This window comes from Aythya ferina (assembly GCF_964211825.1).
Source record: "Aythya ferina genome assembly, chromosome: 28".
NCBI lineage: Eukaryota > Metazoa > Chordata > Aves > Anseriformes > Anatidae > Aythya > Aythya ferina.
This window is the reverse complement of record NC_140325.1, coordinates 3481070-3501050: the sequence shown is the minus strand read 5'-3', so window position 1 is coordinate 3501050 and position 19981 is coordinate 3481070. Positions and strand designations below refer to the sequence as shown.

The 19981-nt window shown below is 49.4% G+C and overlaps 2 protein-coding genes and 1 long non-coding RNA gene across 7 annotated transcripts; 2 read left to right on the top strand and 1 right to left on the bottom strand.

Moving 5' to 3' along the window:
- Positions 1-127: 127 nt before the first annotated feature.
- LOC311424791 lies at positions 128-10967 on the bottom strand. Of its 5 annotated transcripts, none has more exons than XR_014686184.1 (5): positions 10889-10967; positions 2097-2241; positions 1787-2004; positions 1104-1233; positions 128-634 (listed from the first exon to the last, which is right to left on the bottom strand). It is a non-coding gene; the product is annotated as an uncharacterized lncRNA (long non-coding RNA). The 5 variants fall into 5 exon arrangements; XR_014686185.1 differs by lacking the exon at positions 10889-10967 and adding an exon at positions 3279-3384; XR_014686186.1 differs by lacking the exon at positions 10889-10967 and adding an exon at positions 3274-3350.
- On the top strand, positions 5334-8953 carry AQP2 (aquaporin 2; the record flags this gene model as incomplete). Its single annotated transcript, XM_084500191.1, has 4 exons — positions 5334-5699; positions 6998-7162; positions 7915-7995; positions 8448-8953. 4 exons carry the CDS (start codon positions 5334-5336, stop codon positions 8661-8663), a joined length of 828 nt encoding a protein of 275 aa, XP_084356317.1. The 3' UTR covers positions 8664-8953.
- Positions 10968-15858: 4891 nt separating the features above from the next.
- AQP5 (aquaporin 5) lies at positions 15859-19974 on the top strand. Its single transcript, XM_084500194.1, has 4 exons — positions 15859-16652; positions 18088-18252; positions 18515-18598; positions 19150-19974. The coding sequence occupies exons 1-4, from the start codon at positions 16290-16292 to the stop codon at positions 19333-19335; spliced, it is 798 nt and encodes a 265-aa protein (XP_084356320.1). The 5' UTR covers positions 15859-16289; the 3' UTR covers positions 19336-19974.
- Positions 19975-19981: the final 7 nt, after the last annotated feature.

Here is a 19981-nt window from a genome sequence, read left to right as displayed (position 1 = left end):
TGAATTATGGGGAACAGTGGTGAGGTTAAAAAATAAACGGAAACAAAATCTGTGATACCCAGAAACCACGTCAGAGAGTAACAACAACACGCGCACATACACCAACCAACCAAATAGATAAACATAAAGATGAGGCACTCCCTGGGATTAAATCGTTCAGCTGTTCAGGAGTGCATTTCACTCATCACTCCCAGAAGAACATGTTCTTACCACCATCATGTGCATTAAATGCTTTTAAACGAAAGCAATTGCACAAGTATGCCCTTGCTGGGAGTGGGGGGAAGAGAACAGGTTTGGGTGATGTGTGGAGTGACACCTTCATGCCACTGTGCAGTTTCTTCTTTAAAATATCATGAAGGTACTTTATATAACACAATCCAGGGGTGTGCACAGGATTTAATTATTTATTTAAATTCTTACGAGCCCACACAACAAACAATCCATGCCATCGTGGTGATGCAGCAGCCTGACACCCAGGACCCAAGCAATTAGCAGGGAGACGAGATGTAGAAAAAGGGAAGTTTTGATGGCTTTGCTGCATCTCAGATGGGCACTGTTGATTGCTTCTGTATTTGCACAGTCTTATACCAGGCTGTCCTCGTCCATGACCAGGGCTCCTGTGCTCTGCAGCGACCTATATTAGAATATTTGCAGTCTTGGTGTGTGTTCTTTGCATGGGCTTTCCACAGTTGCTGGTGTATGACAATGATTCCCCCAGCAAGACCCGACTCCTCCTGGATTTGCACTGCAGCAAATTTACAAGCTCCATCGGACCAACAAAAGAAATGCTGAGCTCCCCAGACAGCTCAGTCCCACCCGGGAGGAGAGCAATGCTTTCCACATGCTGGACTTCTCCAGCTATGTCCTGGAGGAGCTGCCAATGCTCCTCTCCAGTTTATATGCTTCAAGGATCTGACACCCCAGGTCCCATTTACTACTCCCTTTACCTGGCTGTACAACGAGGATCACGGCACTGACCTTGGTTCTCAGATGACAGATGCTGTTTTCACAAGCCAAGCACTCTTTTCCTTCCCCATCAATCCCATCGGGTTGTTAGAGGGATTTTACAGTGACCAGGTTACATCTGTGTGCTGTTCACTCACCTGGCGACACACCAGCCGAGCAGTCCCGCAGGAAAGATGCTGAGATAACAGCTTCTTCTCGGAGGTTGTGCTGCCAGACACACTCCCACTTCCCTGCCAGCAGAGATCAGGAGATAGCAGCCAAAATGTCCTGCAGCACAGGTAAGCAGTCAGAAACAATGGTTTCTCCCTCTCCCCACTTCTGTATGTTATAGATCTCATTAACATGTTGTTAGTGAAATGAAAATGATTTTTCCCTGCAGATCACACGAGGAAAAAATTAAATCCCTGCCTAGGTGGCATACAGAGATCAGATCATGCTGGGATGGAAGGCTTCATGGCCTTCACGGATGTCAGCGTTTTATAAGGGCATCAGAGGAGTGCACTGATCCTGAGGTGATCCATACCCAGTTCCACCAGCACCAGAGTCTCACCATCTACCTGGACTAAGGCCCTGGGCAAGCATCCAGGACTGAACTTGCAAGGCCTTCAGATGGGCCTCGAATATATAGAAAATAAAATGAAGCCTTTTCCTAACACCAGGCCCAGTTCCTGGCCCACACTCAAGCTCAATTCATTGAAGTCAGCGAAGGAAATCAGGGCTGCATTAATCCCTCTGCTTCAATTAAAACAAGAACAATAAACACTGCGAGAGCCAGCAGAAGTTTTGCATGAATAGGGATTTAGGATTTGGCATAAAATACCGGAAAAGGTGTTGATTTTCCTCCATTTTGCTCCTCTGGGTGAAGGTCCTTTTGAGGCAATATGACAGCAGGAGAATATAACTTTTCCTGATGGTCACCTCTCTTTGGGGAATGCAGACTTTATCTTCTGCTCTGCCTGATTTCCAGCCAAGAGTGGGGAAGAGGTAAGGCTCCCCTGGTTCTTTTGGATCAAAAAATGTTTCCTCCTTTGGCTTCTCCTAGTGAGCAATTAAAGGTTGCATATTCAGTCTTATACCTCAATTCTTGGAAAGAAAACATCTATTTCCACCACCAGCAGAACTCATCATACCTGGGTTTCTAGAAAGTTTCCTCAGGATGTAGTCTGGCTGTGGATTCTCCAATGTCTAATAAGCAGGACATTTCCTACCACGTGAAGCACGGGTGGGGGTTCATTTGTTGGAGAGGAGGGGGAGTTGTCTGCAGTCGCTTTCCACCTGTAGAAAAGAACAAAAAAAGGAGCTTCAAGCAAGGGCTGGGCAGCACATGTACCTCCTGCAACAGATCACATCCGAGCAGGAAAACTCACACAATTATTTATGTAATAAATCTTTTATTCACTGTGACTTGGAGGTATTTTAGATGGAATGGAGATACCTTAAAGATGTTTATACTTTCCTGAAAGCCAGGGAAGCAGAGATATCTGAGCCATCTAAGTCACTCAAGTACGTTGTTGTGCAAGCACAGCTCCCTTGCTTGCAAAATATTCTTCAAAAACATGTTACCAAGACATTTTCTGCCATCGGGAGGAAGCAGAGCATTATCACCCCTCCACAGACGCCAACATGTTCTTAATGAACATTCACGTTTGGTCCCAGGGGAGGGCTGATAGTGCTATTACACGCCATGGGCTGTGGATTAAATGGCAGAATAACACACGTTCCCATCTCACCTGGCTTCACTACAGACCTGCAGAGCTCTTCGCTACTCCCAAAGCTGCAGCACACTTTATGGTAACGTGGCTTTGCTCCACACACCAACACCAGAAGCTCCAGAAACCCTTCCTAGATACCAGCAGAGCTTCAGCAGACCTGTATCAAGCTCTCCTTGTTCTTCCATCTCCCATGTTCTCCGCTTCACAGGCACAGGGCAGGAGCACGGCTGCGGTACTGCACAGCCAGGCAGAAAGCCTTGGCTCTGCCCAACTCACTGCCTGGCAGCAGCAAAGCCTGGCATCGTGCCGCAGGCTCCCTCATTGCAAAACCAGAAGGATTACAGTCCCTTCAGTGCCAGAGGTCCCTGGAGGAAAGCTGAAACATGCTATTATTCTTTCTGGAAAGCAGCATCTTGCAGAGAAAGGTTGTTCGACCCTACAGCAAAGCCCACGACAGCAAAGCTCCCATGCAGCCTGTGCAGACAGCTCATGATGCAAGGTCAGCTCCCTCATCACGGTGTGTGACTGAAAGCCCCCGTCCATAGAACAAGCATCCCAAAACAGCAGGTAAACAAAAGCTGCAACAAACGCTCACATCACCAGCTAAAAGTAAGGACCATGAGGCTGCATCAGGTTTCTAAGTTGCTCAGAGCTAATCCTGCTTGCTTCTCTTTCCTTTTAATTAGGCTTCATTAAGCACTGATACATCACACCTAGCTCACCATGAACAACTATTAATCAAAGAGGGTATCAGCTCTGGTTAATTGTCCACATTAGTTATCTGTCATTCCCTATGCTGGTAACAGCCTGCACCTGCAATCAGTCCCTGAGCAACGCAAAGCTTGCAGACCTGTCCCACGCAGGGAGGAGCATGAGCCTACAGCCTGGATGTGACCATGTTTCTGTGGCTTACCAGCAACCCAAACGTATTTAGCCCCACAACCCGTTTTATGAGAGCTGCTTCATTGCTGGAAAACCGGAGCCTAGAGCAATGCCACGACATGCTGAAGTCACTTAGGAAGTTGCAGAGAAGGATTTTCAGAGGAAAAGGTTGAATCCAGGTCTTCCAGCCTCCAGACTCACCCACTGACTGGACTTGTTCTCCCCACAATTTCTCAATTCTTAAGAGCAATGTCCCCCTAAGTGTCTTTTTTTATTTCTTATTTTTAAGAGAGGACAAGTATTCGTGCCCACCTTCCGTGGAGAAAAAAGCAGGCCTTCACATGCAATTTGAACAATACGGAATATTTTACATCAATCTTTCACGTCAGTTCGGTGGCACTTGCACAGTTCCTCTGGAGGGGAAAAATATTTAGTTTGTCGTACAGCGGAAGCGTTTTTCAGAGCCAAATATGAGATGAAACAGTCCTTTTATCTCCAGCTCTACCCTGGGGGAACACTCCTCCCAGCTTTCTGCACTTCAGAATGACTATGGAGTCTGCTAGCAAGAGGGGAAAAAAGGAAAAGAAAAGGCTATTTTTGCCAACAACCCCCATGACATCAGGAGCAGAATGCCTTACGGTTATCACTAGTGGACAAATGGGTCCTAAGCAATAGAAGTAAAATGGAATTGTTGGGTAACTGGTTTGATGGGAAGGGACCATGCTCCAGAGAAGAAAAATTCCTCTTTTGGAGATTAATGCCAGGAAGTAAAAAGACATTTCTAAGAGCTGAGTTGGCCCAATCCCCATAATTAGAGCACAGCCGGTACTCCAGCTGTGCGTGTCATTTTTTTTCACACTAGAATTTCTTTCCTGACAGTCATTTCTTGGGGCTGGTTCCCATTTTTCTGGTTAGGAAAGCTGTGCCTGGGCTATAAAATTGTGGTTCTCTGAGTTGTAGTAAGCCACTTGGAGCTTGGTGCCTCTGAGGGCTTCTTATGAATCCAGTTTTGCCTGGTTGTTTAATCATTGCCTGCATTTGCCTTTTTGGCACAAGTCGACCCTCTCCACACTGTGGGCACTCGCAGCAGGCTTTGTGCCATTGACAGAGCCAGGCGTGATGGGGTGGTTGGGGCTGTTCACCCATGCATCGGTCGAGACCATGAGGTGTATCGCACAAAGTTTACAGATGGGTAATCAGGAACAACCAGACCTGAGTTAAAAGCACCAAAAATTAGCCATTGGCCATAAACAAACATAGTAATGGAAACTGAAAAGAGGATAGGAAGGAGACAACAGCAGCCTGTGAGATGGCCAGCACTGGAATGAGATTTCCACCAAGGCTGGGGTGGATGATCCTGGGCTCCCAGCTCAGCTCCACCTCTCTCTCTACAGCCTCCTTCCTTGCCTTCTCTGCCCCCTGTGCTGCAGGTGATAGGACTGGGGGGGGGGGGGGGAAGAGGGAGCAGCACTTCATGGCATTGCTCGAGGCTGATTTATGACTTCCCGAGGATGGCGAACGCTGCATTCCCCAGCTTTAATAGAGGGGGCAGAGTCTGAAGTTCCCTCAGCTGGAACACAAGTGAAGAAAAGCGTCAGGTTTCCTATGCCCACGATCCCACCTCCTTCAGCAGGTGACCCTTCGGCATCCCGCATCCATATATAAACGTCTTGTCCCCCCGCCATCCTCTCTGGACACAGAAGTGACAGTGGCGATTGCCTGAGGACACCGCAGGCAGGATCAGTCCTTGCAGCCTCCAGCAACGGCCTCTCCATGATGTGGGAACTCCGATCCGTAGCCTTCACCCGGGCTGTCCTTGCAGAATTTTTGGCGACCTTGGTCTTCATCCTCTTTGGTCTGGGCTCTGCTCTGAACTGGCCCTCAGCTTCCTCCCCGAGCATCCTCCAAATCGCGCTGGCTTTTGGCTTGGCCATCAGCACACTGGTCCAAGCCTTGGGGCACATCAGTGGAGCCCACATCAACCCAGCGGTGACGGTGGCTTGCCTCATCGGCTCCCATGTCTCCTTCCTCCGTGCAGTCTTCTACGTGGTGGCCCAGCTCCTGGGGGCTGTCGTGGGGGCTGCCATCCTACACGAGATCACACCAGCAGACTCCCAGGAAGGCTTAGCCATCAACAAGGTAAGAGCACAGGCTGCGGACGGGCTTGGAAAGGAGCAGAAAAGTTTGGGCAGGAGGTCAGGGACGGCTGAGGGATGAAAAGAAAGGCTTTGTGACCAGCAAGGACATTTAGTGACTGTTGGATGGGAAGCCAGCATCAGCTGGCATGGGGGCAGACATATCTCCTGCAGAAACGCCCGTGCCAGGAGCAGCATCGCCCAAAACCAAGGCAGGCGGTGAGGAGGAGGAAGGCAGCGTGTTCAGGAGACAGCACATGGAAATCCCTTTTCTCGCAGCAGTCAGCTAGCAGCGGAGAGGCAGACCCAGCTTCACTGCCAAAGAGATTAAGAGGGTTGAAAAGGGATTGGGGATTAGTCTGAACAAGAATATTTAGATTGATAATAGCTTAGGTTTAATAAACCCAACAAAGCAAGTAAGAGTTTTAAGAGAGACTTTCAAAACATCCAGCTCTGCTGTTTTAAAGCTTAAGTCACCTGAAAGAGGAATAGGATTTTAATTTTTTCCCCTGTGGGCTGTTCATCTTGTAGCTGCCTGCACAAATTATCCTTAAAAAAAAAAAAAAAAAAAAAAAGGAATATCAGAGAGAGATCCAGCTCTGGATGTCGGCCAGGAGGACAATTGCTGCTTTCAGAGCGTCACCAAGCAAAGCGCTCTTGGGATCAGCATTTGGGAGGATGCGTGGTGTCCAAAGCAAGGGTGACACAGGAAAAGAAAGGGCAGAGAAGTGCCAAGAGAAGTGCCAGTATGGGCTAAGTGAAGAGACAGCGAGAGGGGGCTGCAAACCACGTATCTGCCCAGCAGCACTGCCAATTCCATCCAGATCTGGATTAAAAACCTTCAAGGAATAATAAAGTGCCAGAAAGCAGAGATGGAGAAGAGGGTGTGCAACTAGGCACAGCTTCAGACCAAATCTGACAAATTCTTTCAGTCAAAAAAGAGTGGGAAGGAAAAAGGGATTTTTTTGTGTGACAAAACATTTCTTTTTGACATTTCTGAAAAGTAATTCATACAATTTTCTAAAAGGCATCTTGTATTTTAAGCATGAGGAAAAGAAAAAGAAACCCTCAGGTCAAAGGAAGAGTGGAAAAATAATGCCAGAAAAGATGCCACAAAAACATTTCCTGCCATGTCAATCAAGTGTTACCATTGAGCTACTTCTCCTTAGGAAAATTTTCCTCCTCTTCATATTGATGCCAAAAATTTCACCTGTTTCCTATGTCCCTGTTGGTTCCCCCTCCAAATTTCCAACCCAGTCACCAAACTTGCCTATCCCTGAGATGTTTCTCCTCCCCTTCCAGCTGCATAACGAGACGACGACGGGGCAGGCAGTGACCGTTGAGCTCTTCCTCACCTTCCAGCTGGTCCTGTGCATCTTTGCTTCCACTGATGAGCGCCGGGAGGACAACCTGGGATCCCCCGCCCTGTCCATTGGCCTTTCCGTCACTGTTGGACATCTGCTTGGGGTGGGTAGAATGGGTCAAAACACAACATTTTGAGGGTTGTCTTTGCCTTTGTGCCCAAAGCTTGCTTGGCTGCATGTCCTGTGGTTGTCAGGGGATTTGTAACTGATGCTGTGACCGTGATTTTACATTATTGGATGTGAAAAAAGCATAACCTGCTGGGCTCTGCTGCTCCTCACATCCCTTCAGGAGCTCCATGGGGTCTTCTATCCTGAAGGGAATGTAGTAGCAACTGAGACTCTCAAGACCATGATAAACATGGACAGGGAAATATGCAGGGTGAGCAGCCAGGGAAATCCCTCCCAAAGGACTTTTGCTGGGAACATCAGCCCCCAACACACCCAGCTTCTCAACACATGGATTAAAGCAGATCCTTACTGATCTGCAAGCCCATGTGCCTATGGGATATTCTTCCTGCAATCCGCAGTGGCAAGAAGTAGCAATTTGCTCCAGGAATAGAAACAGCAGGAACTTGTCCTCACAGTCCCTGTCACACTGCAGGGCACGTTGCCCAGCCACAGCTGAGCTGCACCATGCACGGGACACATATGCTCGCGCAGAAGGTGCACAAATACAACTCACACGTGTTGACTCAGGCGCTGGAAGCTGGTAGCATCACTTTTCCTGGAACAGGGCAGGCTGGGATGTGAAGCATCAACTTGGTGGATGAATCACGCTAATAACACACTGGGATATTTTAAAATAATGCGGTAAAAGAGCTTAAAGCTAACAATAAGCTTGGTGTTTCTCGGCAGATCCGTTACACCGGCTGCTCCATGAATCCAGCCAGATCTTTCGCCCCTGCTGTGATAGTTGGAGACTTCAGTGACCACTGGGTAAGAAGTTGGGTCTCTGCGTTGGTTTGGTGAGAACGGCCCCCCCGCGTTACCAATATTCCCAGAGAACCAAAAAGCCAGCCATATTTGTGGCACTTCAGCACCAGCTGAAGGGGAGACATAGAAATTTGGAGAAAGAGGTGGGGCTGTTGGATGCTTAATTAGCTTATCTAAGCAGGGTGAGTTGCGACAGCAAAAAGGGTGTGTGGTTTGTTGACCATGACTTAGCACAAGAAGTAAAACCAGTAGAGAGTGGAGCTCTTCTTGACATCCTGGAAACCTTTCCTGGTTGCAGATGGATCTGGGCATGCCTTTTTCACCAGTTCTTTCAGGGATGCTCCCAGGAATTTCCATCTGCAAAGAGCACACTCAAAGCCAGATCTGTAGTGGTTTAGATCAGTGGTGTAGGAAGACATTTGCTCACCCAATTCTTCTATTTCTCTTTTCACCAGGTCTTCTGGGTGGGCCCTCTGATCGGGGCAGCAGCAGCTTCCATCGTCTATAATTACATCCTCTTCCCACAGTCCAAAACCTTCTCGGAGAGACTTGCCATCTTCAAGGGTTTGGAGCCAGAGGAGGACTGGGCAGAGCGCGAGGTCCGCCGGCGGCAGTCGGTGGAGCTGCACTCACCGCAGACCCTGCCGAGGGGGATGTCAGAGAAGGTGTAGCCGAACCCTCCCAGGCCAAGAGAGGAGCTGGAGAAAAATCTGGCATCCATTTTGGAGACAGCACCCACTCAGCTGGGCATTTCACCTCTCCCCTCTCTCCCTTTTCTTTTTGCTGGGGGGGATAACCCATCTCCTTGGGAGACCTCCCATCACCCAGCTCTCTCTCTGCCTGGTGGTTTTCTAACCCCGGGGGAAAGCACCATTAAACCAACACAACCAGTGTAGCAACAGGAACAAGCACACCAGGGTGTGCTCCTTCTGGCTGGCTCCTTCCATGTCCCCCTGCAGGAGGTGGTGCTCAGCGGAGCTTGCTGCCCTTCACGAAGAGCTCGGAGGCGCTGCGGAGAGTTGTTATTACAGGCACCTCCTGGGTGTGGAGGTTGCCACCCGATGCCTCACTGCTGTAGAAGTCAAAAAAAAAAAAAAAAAGAAGCCAAAAAGGCTGCTGTAGAAGTGCAGCATTGGTTCAGCACTGGTTTAACCCACTGTCTGCCACAGCAAAAATATTGATTCTGGTCCTCCACGTTGGTCCTTCAATGAGAAAGGAGCACTTGAATACTATTTCAAAAATATTTTTGAAAATCAATTTTTAATCTGTTCCTAGACTGAGCAATGTGAATTAAAATCATGTTACCGTTCAAACAGAGCGTAAAATTGTATTTAAATTACCAAATATTCACTTTTAAAATTAGTCCATATTTTTGTTTCTTTTCAAAGGAAAATATATATATATATATATGTCAAGAAAACCCAAAGAAAATTATCCAGAATTTATCTTGCCTACGAGCTGCTAAAGACAACATCATGCTGCTGATTCATTTTATATCTTTTTTACAATGTTCAAGTTAATTACATGCTTCTTCTCCTTCGGATCTAAACGTTGTATTTATTATCTACCATGACAAAGTTTAAGACTCATATAAACTGCAAAGAGCCCTACAATGAGTATTAATGTCTAATAAATTACTGTACTCTTTCAAATAAAGTTCTTTAAATTCACTTCTATTCACTGAATTAATACATGTGAATCAAACGATGACACCTTTATGATCATATATATATACAGTCATATAATGTATATGGTCATATACTATGTATATATATGGTCATATACATACAGCCCATCTTCAAGCCAGCAACTTACTGATTTGCAAAAATGACAGTAAGATAAACAAATAAACAAAAACAAACAAACAAGACCCCTCAGATTACAGTTTAAAAACAAAAAAAACACCTTGGCTTTAAAGTATGGACCCACAATATAAAGATCATCCCTCCTTTAGCATCCTCCAGATGCTCCAATTTCTGGCCTGGCCAGATTCTGGCCTCAGCACACCAGCACTAACACAAAGCAATCTCCCTAAACCAGATTTTCAGATGGCTGAAGCAGTGTAAGTCCTCTCGAGTCAACCAGCTACGTGAATTTACCCTCTCCCCAGTGCTGTCATTGACTTCAGTGACACTTCCAAAACTTGCACCGTCAGGAAACCAAGCCAGTCGTTCCAGATCTACACTGGTGCAAGTCAAATTAGAGAGCAGGATCAGCCACCCGGAGATCAGAGCTGCCACAGACCAACTGCAAACCTCACTGAATCGATAACACGTATATATAATAGACCTCAACAGGAATGCCTTGGCCCAGGATTGAAAACCACCCAGCCATGCCCATCCATCAGTTCATGACTGTCCACAATGTGTATCCACAATACTTATTGCACCATAAATTAACCTTTATTGGCTTCATCATGGAGCTGTGATAAATAGTACGATTGTGAAGTCAAAATGTAAAGCACTGTACAAAGTGTCTTGGCCCAAGTTGCTACCTGTGTCCTGTTGTCCTCCTGTACAGGAGGATTGCAAAACCTGCCGACTGATTCTTCACTTTATGTAGAGGTGAAGAATTCAGAGGGCAACCTGAGACCACGCAAACCTCTGCTCCAAAGAACACTGAGACAGCCTGTCCCCAGAGTGCAGACCTCAAACCTTCCATCACACGGCTGCAAGCGGGGAATTTGGCGTCTTACCTAGGAGAAAATGGAAAGAAAATCAGCCTGGCTTGGATGATGCCAAACCCATCAGTATCTTAAAAACACATTGCAAGTCCAGCCACTTGGCTCTCACAGCAAAATGTAAGACAGAAGAAAAAAGAAAAAAAAAAAAAAAAGCCCAGCTTCAAAGCTCAGAGACCTGAACAGATTTTTTTGATGTGAATTTCTTGGACTGACCTTGTACAAATCCTTTGGATCCAAATCTTCAAGACCATGTGAGCACCCAGCTCCCATCCAGCACCAACCTCTCAATGGCATGACCTACCTAGGAGGCAGACACATCATTAATTTTATGGATCTATTTATATATGTAGAAATATATCCCGAGCATGATTTCCTGAAGGAGGTGCCGTGGAGGCTAAATCCATCCAAGACTGCAAGAGGGGAAATCGTGTTCGGGTGTAGTCCAGGAAAGGACCACAGACGTTTGCAGAAGGTTGGGAATAGGCGGCGCTCCATGGGGAGCTTTGGGGAAGCTAATCCCCAGCTAATTCCTACAGCTTCAAGGCTTGCAGCGAGCCCTGTTTCACAAAGCTCTGTTGATGGGTCTGGATACAAGACCAGAGGCTCTGCTTCAATTTTCAAATCAATTTTTCAGGAACATGATCAAATCAGACATTTCTTAAGAGACCACTCAATGCAAGAGTCTTTAGCTCCAAGTGCAGATGATGGTACTACCACAAGTCTCTTTAAATCCTAATCAGTGTAAACTATCTGTAACTTTTTAGGTTGAGAAATTTCGTCTGGGTCTTGGAGGCAGGACGGGGTGAAAAACTTGTTTTCCAGTTCACAGAGTTAACTAACCGCATATTGTCACCAGCATTTCATTTTGCAAGGTCCTAGGCTCTTGGAGCAATTATGCGAGAATTTCAGCTTTTGAGTTTCCAGATTACTCTCTATTATGTTATCTATTGCATTCATAGTTGCTTTGGAGCCTGGTCGTGCTTTCAGCTCCCCTCTGCACAGATGTAGCTCAACAGCCTCCACCCATTACACCCCCATTACACCCAACAATGCGACCCGGTGCCAACCCAGCACTCTCCAGCCAGCCCTGTGCCTCCCCATCCCAGCAGCGTGTACACTACAGGATGGCATCCCGCCTGTCTCACATCCCCGTGCCCAGGCAGAGGTGACACTTCTTTCTTGCTATCAGCTCTCTCCCCAGACCATTTCAGTGTTTATTACCATGAATGTTCCTTGCAATCCTAAAAAGAGACAGCATGGGTGAAGACAATACTTTCACAGTAAACACATTTCAAGAAGAAAACCACCTCCCAAAGGCAGGTCTGTCTGAGCCCTGAGGATCCTGGTGAATGGCTGCTGGCCCATAAGAATTTAAAGTATTTACCTAGATGAGCAGAAATGCAACCTCTTAATGTCGCTGATGCAGGTGGCCTTGCTGGAAAGGGCTAGACCTGAAAATCAGGACACCAGAATTTCAAACCCAGCTTTCTCGCTGTGTGATCTTGTACAGATCTCTTTTCTAATCGGGCTTTGCTTTCCCTGATACACATTATTATCCCCATGTGTCAATTTAATGACGATTATGATGCAAATTAATTATTAAGGATGCTGGCATTTCCATTGCAGGCCAGCCCCAAAGCGTTTGCATCCACTTACTTGAATGCCTTAGAGACTGCCAAGTAATTTCTAAGTGAAGAGCAGAGCAATGTTGTTATTAAGCATTAACACTATTCAGCATTTAAATGGCATCATCCCTGTTTACAGACTCATGGGCTACAAGGTCAGCGACAAGCAAGGGCTGGATGGCAGCTTCAGGACTGGCTTTGCAAGCCAAAATGGCAGCTGCCACACAGTGGGATGGCAGCAAGGGACATGGGGACACCCTCAAGGCCAAACCTGGCCCCTAAACCCCATCCCCGATCCCACCTGCCTGCCCCAGCGAGTGCAAGAGGGTTTCCCAAACTGAATGCAGCTCAACATGGGAAAACAACCCAAAAGTTGCCACAGAGACACCTCCATGGCAAAGGTTCCCACAGCCAGCTGTGGTGGCTGGTTGCTTAGTCGACCTCATGGGCTTCTTGCTCCAAGGAGCTGGATCAGGTTACTGAGGGAAGCAAAAACCTCATTGCTCCGGGGTAGATGAGGGTGGAAGTACCATCTGCCTCAGGCCAGCAGAATAATCCCTCGCCTTTAAAGCAAGCACTAACAGATCATGGGTTAGATTAGAGAAATCCTTGAAAGCCCCATCTGAAACACCTGTGCAGAGACATCCCGGAGCACTAGAGAGTGGCGAGGCTTTACCTTAACCCCACCATGGCAAGCAGCAGCCCCAAGACCAGGATAAGGAAGGGAAAGTTTGCCGGCTCTTGCTCTACATTGAATTCCCAGTCCAGATCACTTTTTTTCTTGCTGAAAACTCCCAAAGCTCAGCCAGCAAGAAACACCCTTTATTTTTAAACAAACTAAACCAAACTTTCTTCTCCAGCCATCCAACCACAACTAATTCCAAATTCCAGCAGGAGTTGTCTCTGGTTACTGTCTTGTGCCGGTTTTAAGGTTTTGTTTAAGGTACAGAGCCAGGTGAGAGGGCAAGACCAAGAATTGGACCAGTCTGGATATCGGCAGCATTTGTGATCTGAATTCATCCACCTGCAAGCCAATCCACCAGGTTTGAAGTCTGACACAGGGTTGAACTCATCAGAAATCTGGGCTGCAGTGGAAATGACAAATTAATAGCAGCGCTGTGCGGGCTCAGAAAATGCAATCAGCAAACTGGGGACGACAGGGACCAGCACACGTATTCAGTTAATAACACACACGCCTCCGTGGGTGAGGCAAAGCTGCAGGAGGGCCCCAGGCGAGGATGAGGCACTGGCTGCCTTCCTCCTGCCCAGACACCCTCAGCCAGTGGGGGGCTCAGGTCACTGTCCCCCTCCAAGAGAGCTGTCCCCAAAGTGCCACCAAGCCACACAGCCGTGCAATGGGGTGGTAGAAGGGGGTGATTGGGGTTGCAGTGTTTGCTCGCTGATACCAGCAATGAAGAGGAGGAGGAGGAGAAGGAGGTGGAGGAAGAGGAAGAGGAGGAGGGAATGGCTGAAGCTCCTCACAGCGCCAAATCCTCCTGGTCTCCTTTCCTCCAAAAGCCTAGGGGAGAAGTAAGGTATGCATGACCTTACCACGTAGGTGTCCGTCTGTCAGCAGGGCCCTGCGCAATGCCTTCTTGCCCAATTCAATTATATTTGACACATCAAAGGCACTTCCAGCTCGCACAAGCTCCTTGGAGGACATGCAGCCGGTGAGAGGAGAAGGAGCCTTCCCACTGCTCAGCATAGTTAGACATCAGAGAAGCCAAGCAGGAATGCCCCAGAGAAGAAAGTCTAGCAAATTATCATGGGAAAATATGTTTTGGAAGACCTATAGTTAGAAAAACAACCTGCTTCTCCGTGGAAGTTTTTCCCCATCATTTTCAGCATTATTTGATTACATCCTCTAGTTGGGCCGGAGGACTTTCTCTCCGGACAGAGCCTGGCTAGGAGGTTATTATCCACAGCTGGGATCCCAGCAGAGTGTCTTTCGGCTCAACACTGCTGATGTTAAAGCCAGGCATGTGGTGGAGGAGCCTGCAAATGCAGTCACCTTGGAAGAAAAGCCACGTTACGAAAGGGTTTGGAGGATGGGAGCAAGGCGCATCTAATCCAAAAGGAACTACAGGCAGGTTTGAAGGGAAGTAGCAAGCAATTACTCCGGCTGGAATCTGGCCAGGGTATCTTGAAAAACCAGCTTGCAAAACTTTCACCAAAACACGCCAACGGACCAGGTGTTTCTAGGATAACAGATCTGGTTTTTAACTCGGCAATCTCCCCAGGACCAGCAGAACCGGGAGAAAATGATCGTCAGGAATTACACTGTAATGAATCCTTGGTCCCTCGAGACTCTCTGGGTCTGTGTGCTGAGCTCAGGGCTTTAGGTACAGCTGGAGGAAAAGGACTCATGTATTTTTGGCTCTGGAGGAAGGAGTGCCCCTCTTCTTGCTCTGAAGGGGAATCCCTCCTAGCTTTTGACCTCAAATGCTACAGGAAATGTGCAAGTCTGACTGCACCCAGCAGAAGGCAGCAGTGAATACAATTTTTTAGCACTTGTTAAATTTTTAATTTTGGTTTAAATTTAAAGAGGATTTTAAATGATTTTACCACTCTCCCACACAAAGAGATTTGCTCACTGAGCATTGGATCACAACTACTTCTGCAGAAGCACACGGCAGCTGTGGATAATCCTGGCCTGAGCTCACTGCATTAGGCACGGAGAATGGAGTTGCTTGAGAAAGGCGATATACAATCAGCCGAGCTGGAGTCCAGCAAGGAGAGCAGAGCTGGCACCCAAACCCATTTGAAACAAATATAAATCCTGGCACAAAACCGCAAAGGGATCAAGAATTCATTGTTAACTGTCACCAGAGCCTTTTCCACCCCAAAACCTCGGTGCCCAACAGTTCCCTGCCACAGAGCACTGAGAGCCTCCCACCTCCGCTCGCTGCCAGCCAAGGATTTTCAGCCAGACAGATTTAGGATGGAGGCCAGCACCATGGGAACATGAAGGGAGACATGCAAACATGGCCTGTGCCCATGCAAAGTCTATGGCTTTGTGCTGGCATTCCCAAGAGCAAAATCCTTGACCTCATTGAGAAAGAGCTTGAAAAGCAAAAAGAAAGGGGCCTGAGACGTCAGAGGTAGGATGCGCCCTCCCTGGCGATGGGCACAGAGCACCCCCAACACCGGCAAAACCCACACCCGATGCTTATCAAGCTCCAGAAGGAGCAGCAAAGCAGAAAGGCAGCAAAGGGGTTTGGAGCCAGGCTCGCCAGGGATTGCCCCCCTTTATCAGGGCCACCCCATCCCATTCAGCCTCCACCTGCACACTGCAAGGAAACCCAAGCTTGGCAAAGTGCCCCCTGAGCCCTGCCCAGCTCCCAGGAAGATCTCAAGCCACTCGTTTTTTGCCGTTGAGCTATCTTGATAGCCTGGGAGCAGCTCCAGGTGCTTAACTTTGTTTAACATTTTGACACCCCATCTAAATTGCCTGCCAAAGTTCAGAGCCCTGCCCCAGGAGAGCTCCTCCAGCCTGACACCAGCAATGAGACTTTCCAAGCAAAGCTCCAGTGCCCTCCACTCCGCAAGCAAATGGAGGACGGGAATAACAAGAACACCTCTGCTAACAAAACACCCAGCACCTGGTGGGAGGAAGGTAGTAAAAGGGAAACACCAAGGAGGGAGCACAGCGCCGTTATGCAATCGCGTTATCTAACGACCACAGAGACACCCTATAGGGGCTCTTTGTTTGCGGAGGGAAGGAGAAAGAAATGCCACCAATATCTGAGTCACTGGTTCACCAAGAGGCTCCGAAGTTATTTTCGGATGGAAACTTTTCCAGTTTCACATGATAATTTGGGAGGCCTGGCTAACTCCTTGGCTCCACCCCCCGCCTTGTAACACAGCTCCCTGCTGCTGTTGCATATATAGATAGGTATGGCCCTACAACTCGGTGCAGACAGAAGAGCCTGGAGACAGAGGAAACCTAAACTTCCTTCCTCACTGGCCGCCCTCTACCCACTCCCACTATGAAGAGGGAAATATTAACCTTGGCCTTTGCTCGATCCGTCTTTGTCGAGTTCATCTCTACGCTCATCTTCGTCTTCATCGGCCTCGGCTCAGCCCTGAAGTGGCCGTCTGCCCTCCCCAGCATCCTGCAGATCTCGCTGGCCTTCGGCCTGGCCATTGGCACACTGGTGCAGGCGTTCGGCCACATCAGCGGCGCCCACATCAACCCCGCGGTGACCATCGCCTTCTTCGTCGGGAACCAGATCTCCTTCCTCCGGACACTCTTCTACGTGATCGCCCAGCTGACCGGGGCCATCGCCGGCGCTGGCATCCTCTACGGCGTGACGCCAGCCAACACCCGCGGCAACCTGGCCATCAATTCGGTAAGTCTCCCCACCTGGAGGTGATCCGCCGTGATGTTCACCTCCCATGCAGGCTTTGCTTCCCTTGTAAGCGAGCAGCTGGCACGAGCACCAACCCGGAGGGCCAAATCTGTACGGATGGCTGGTGTTGGCACGGTGTCCCGCGTGCACGGAGGGACGGGAGCAAGATAGGAGCAAATGTCGATGTAGCCAGCAGAGTATTGACATGACAGGTTTATTGTGTGGGGTAATGAATGGCGTGGGTTTTTCTCCTTTAATAAGCGCTTCCTTTATCCTAAGGGCCCCAGTGAGTCACCAGCACCATTGAGATGTTCTTGACTGCAGCCTCTCCACCTGGAGATTAGTGTCAGGATAGGAGCTGCACCGGGAGACAGAGGGGGAGGGCAGAGAGCAGAGCCCAGTCAAACCAGTATGGGCAGGGGCAGCAGAAGCCCACTGGGGAGCTGGGAAATGGCTGTGGATGGAGAGAGGGTGGGGAGAGGAGCAGGAGAAGGTGAAAAAGGAGAAACGGCTGGGAGGGCACAGAGGGGCTGTGAGGGGCAGGGGCTGCTCTTGGAGGAGGAGGGGAGACAGCGGGACCCTCCAAGAGCAGCAAGGCCAGGGAGCACGTCTCAAACCCTCGGGGCAGCGCTGAGAAAGCAGTTGAAATGGGAGCAGTGGAGCTACTGCTTCACCTGAGCCCAGGTCCGGACCCCTCGGAGCAGCACAGGCATGTTGCAGAGGGTTTGATCGCTAGGATGAGGTGCTGCAAGGCGCCTTACTGCCACATGCTACGTGTCCCAAACCGGTCACCTTGAGGTGAAAAGAAAAAAAAAAAAGCCACCACAGCTTAGGTCACTTTGTCCTTCCCATGTCTGATGAGGTTGAGTCCACCTGACACAGTCCCCAGAGGCTGGGGAGGCCCTGGGACAGCAACAGCCCAGTTTACCCCCATGACGTGCCCCATCGTCCCCCCCAGCCTGCACCCTTCCTCCCCTGCCCCTCTGCAGCAGCTGCTCCCCAGCCTCCTGGGGAGGTGCTCCACAAAGCAGAGGGGAGAAGAGCCAGGATAAATCGGTTTGCAGTGAGCAAGGGGTAGAGTAGTGCAGGTAAAAAGGGACAAAGTGTGCAGGTGGAAAAACTCTGAGTGCTGCAGCAAGAGGCAAACGAGGAGAGAGACGTGGACTGTCAAAGGAAAGAAGGGGCTTGGGGGGGGGAAGGGGGTTAGGGGGAAGACTTTGGGGAATTAAACAGAGAGAAAGAATTTCTTCCCTTGCAGAGAAAGGAGCAGGGAGCCTGAGCAGCGGGAAGCTCCGTGCCCTGCTCTCTGGGCATGGGCAGACCTACTGGGGCTTCACACGCATGGCTCTGCCATCCCAAATCCACCAGAAAAAGCCCTCCCAATGCTGCCAAACCCTGTGGACGGTTAATTATTGCCATTCTTGGTGGTTCACAGCTCAACAACAACACAACCCCAGGCCAGGCCCTTGTGGTGGAGATCATCCTCACCTTCCAGCTGGCTGCGTGCATCTTCGCGTCCACAGACAACCGCAGGAACGGCAACGTGGGCTCCCCAGCGCTGTCCATAGGCCTCTCCGTCGCTGTCGGCCACTTGGTGGGGGTGAGTGTCCAGGCAGGAGGACAGGGCAGGCACTGCCACCGGGATGGGGCTCCCCAGAACGGTCTCACACGGTCGGTCCCAGAGGGACCTACATTAGAAGAAGCAACAGGGGTTTGTCCGCGATGCGTGGCTCCCTGCCTCCCTGTGAGAGAAACGGCATCAAGGGACACTTCAGCCATTCCAGGCCCCAGTTCTGCAAAGCTGCTCGTGTTTCCTAAGCAACATGACACCCACTAACCCCATCTCCTTTCCTCACCAACAGATCTACTTCACCGGCTGCTCCATGAACCCAGCCAGGTCCTTTGGGCCCGCAGTCATTGTGAGGAGGTTCAGCTCCGCACATTGGGTGAGCATCAGCTACGTGCTGGGACGGGCTGGCTGGGGAGACACTGGGGCCAGACACGGGCAACAAGGGGGAACAGGCAGCAATTCCCATGGGAATACAGCGCTGGGAGTTTCAGAGCCCATCCTGGACCTGCAAAGTCAACAGGAGGGAGGTTGTTCCCCCAAAACACAGGGAGGAGGGAGCAGATTAGCCCCATGAGGTGCAAGGAGAAAAGGATAACCCCCTGTGCAATGGAGAGTATTGAGCTAGGGCATCACCTGAGGTCAATAAAGCACACAGAAAAGCCCAGGCTGGGCTTTCTGCTCACCCTGCACTGCCTGCAAGCTGATCCCCAGCCCTCCAGCACATCAGAGCTCTGCGCTCACAGAGCTTGGCCTCTTCACCAAGCAAAGGTTGAGGGGACTTCAACCCACGAAATCTACTGGAAGGGGTATTCGCATCTCTCTGGGGGCTGGGAGATGTGGGGCAGCAGGGGCATGCTGGTGTGATGGCTGCAGCTGGGGCACCAGCCTCTGAGACCTCCTCTCACCCTCTCCCCTGTTGCTTTCTAGGTGTTCTGGGTTGGGCCCATCCTCGGGGCTTGCTTGGCTGCTCTGCTGTACTTCTACATCCTCGTCCCCTACTGCATGAACATGTCAGACAGGGTTGCCATCGTCAAGGGCACCTACGAGTCAGAGGAGGAATGGGAAGAGCAGAGGGAGGAGAGGAAGAAGTCCATGGAGCTGACCCCACCGTAGGAGCAGATGGGGAAAACAAGCAGAAGGAGGGGAGGACACCCCACACATGGTGTGTGCACCAAAACCAGGCATGAACACATCCAGCTACAGTAGACTCTTAAGCAAAAGTCTTCTAACTCAAAGTCCATCCATGACTAAGAAAGAAGAGAACATTGCAGTGTGTGTATATAATCTCTCTACATGAGCACAAGTGCTAGAAGCTCTCCTACCCTAACAGCAGCCAGCTAAGCCCAGCGAAGGATTCTCAGCCCAGGGCAGCCCTCCGTTGTGGTTTCACACCCACTCGGCCGCATCCATGCCCTTCTAGGTGTGATATTTGCACAATTCAGAGATGCCTGAGACCACACATTTGGCCCACGCAGGATTTCAGCCCTGCCTTTGGTGGCCCAAGGGATGGAAACACCACTTAGACACCAGCAAAGAAGAATGACCACTTTGGGCAGGTGGGTGCAGCACAATCCCCCTTTTTCTCCCCACCCACTCTGCTCATAGATGCTCTTTCATGCATTAACTGGTGCTGGTGGGTCCTGTTTATTCACAGCTGCAGAAAGAATGCAATTTTATTTTTTTTTTGATTTTGTGTGAGTTCTTTGTAATATAGTGTATTATTTATTGTGAATAAAGGAAACTTAAAACACATCATGGG

What these genes read in the sequence shown, in the direction of transcription:
- AQP5 (XM_084500194.1), top strand. Translation starts at nt 16,290, where the DNA reads ATGAAGAGGGAAATATTAACCTTGGCCTTTGCTCGATCCGTCTTTGTC. An exon ending in CTGTCGGCCACTTGGTGGGG is followed by an intron (nt 18,253 to 18,514) that starts GTGAGTGTCCAG and finishes CCTCACCAACAG; the next exon opens with ATCTACTTCACCGGCTGCTC. An exon ending in GGTTCAGCTCCGCACATTGG is followed by an intron (nt 18,599 to 19,149) that starts GTGAGCATCAGC and finishes GTTGCTTTCTAG; the next exon opens with GTGTTCTGGGTTGGGCCCAT.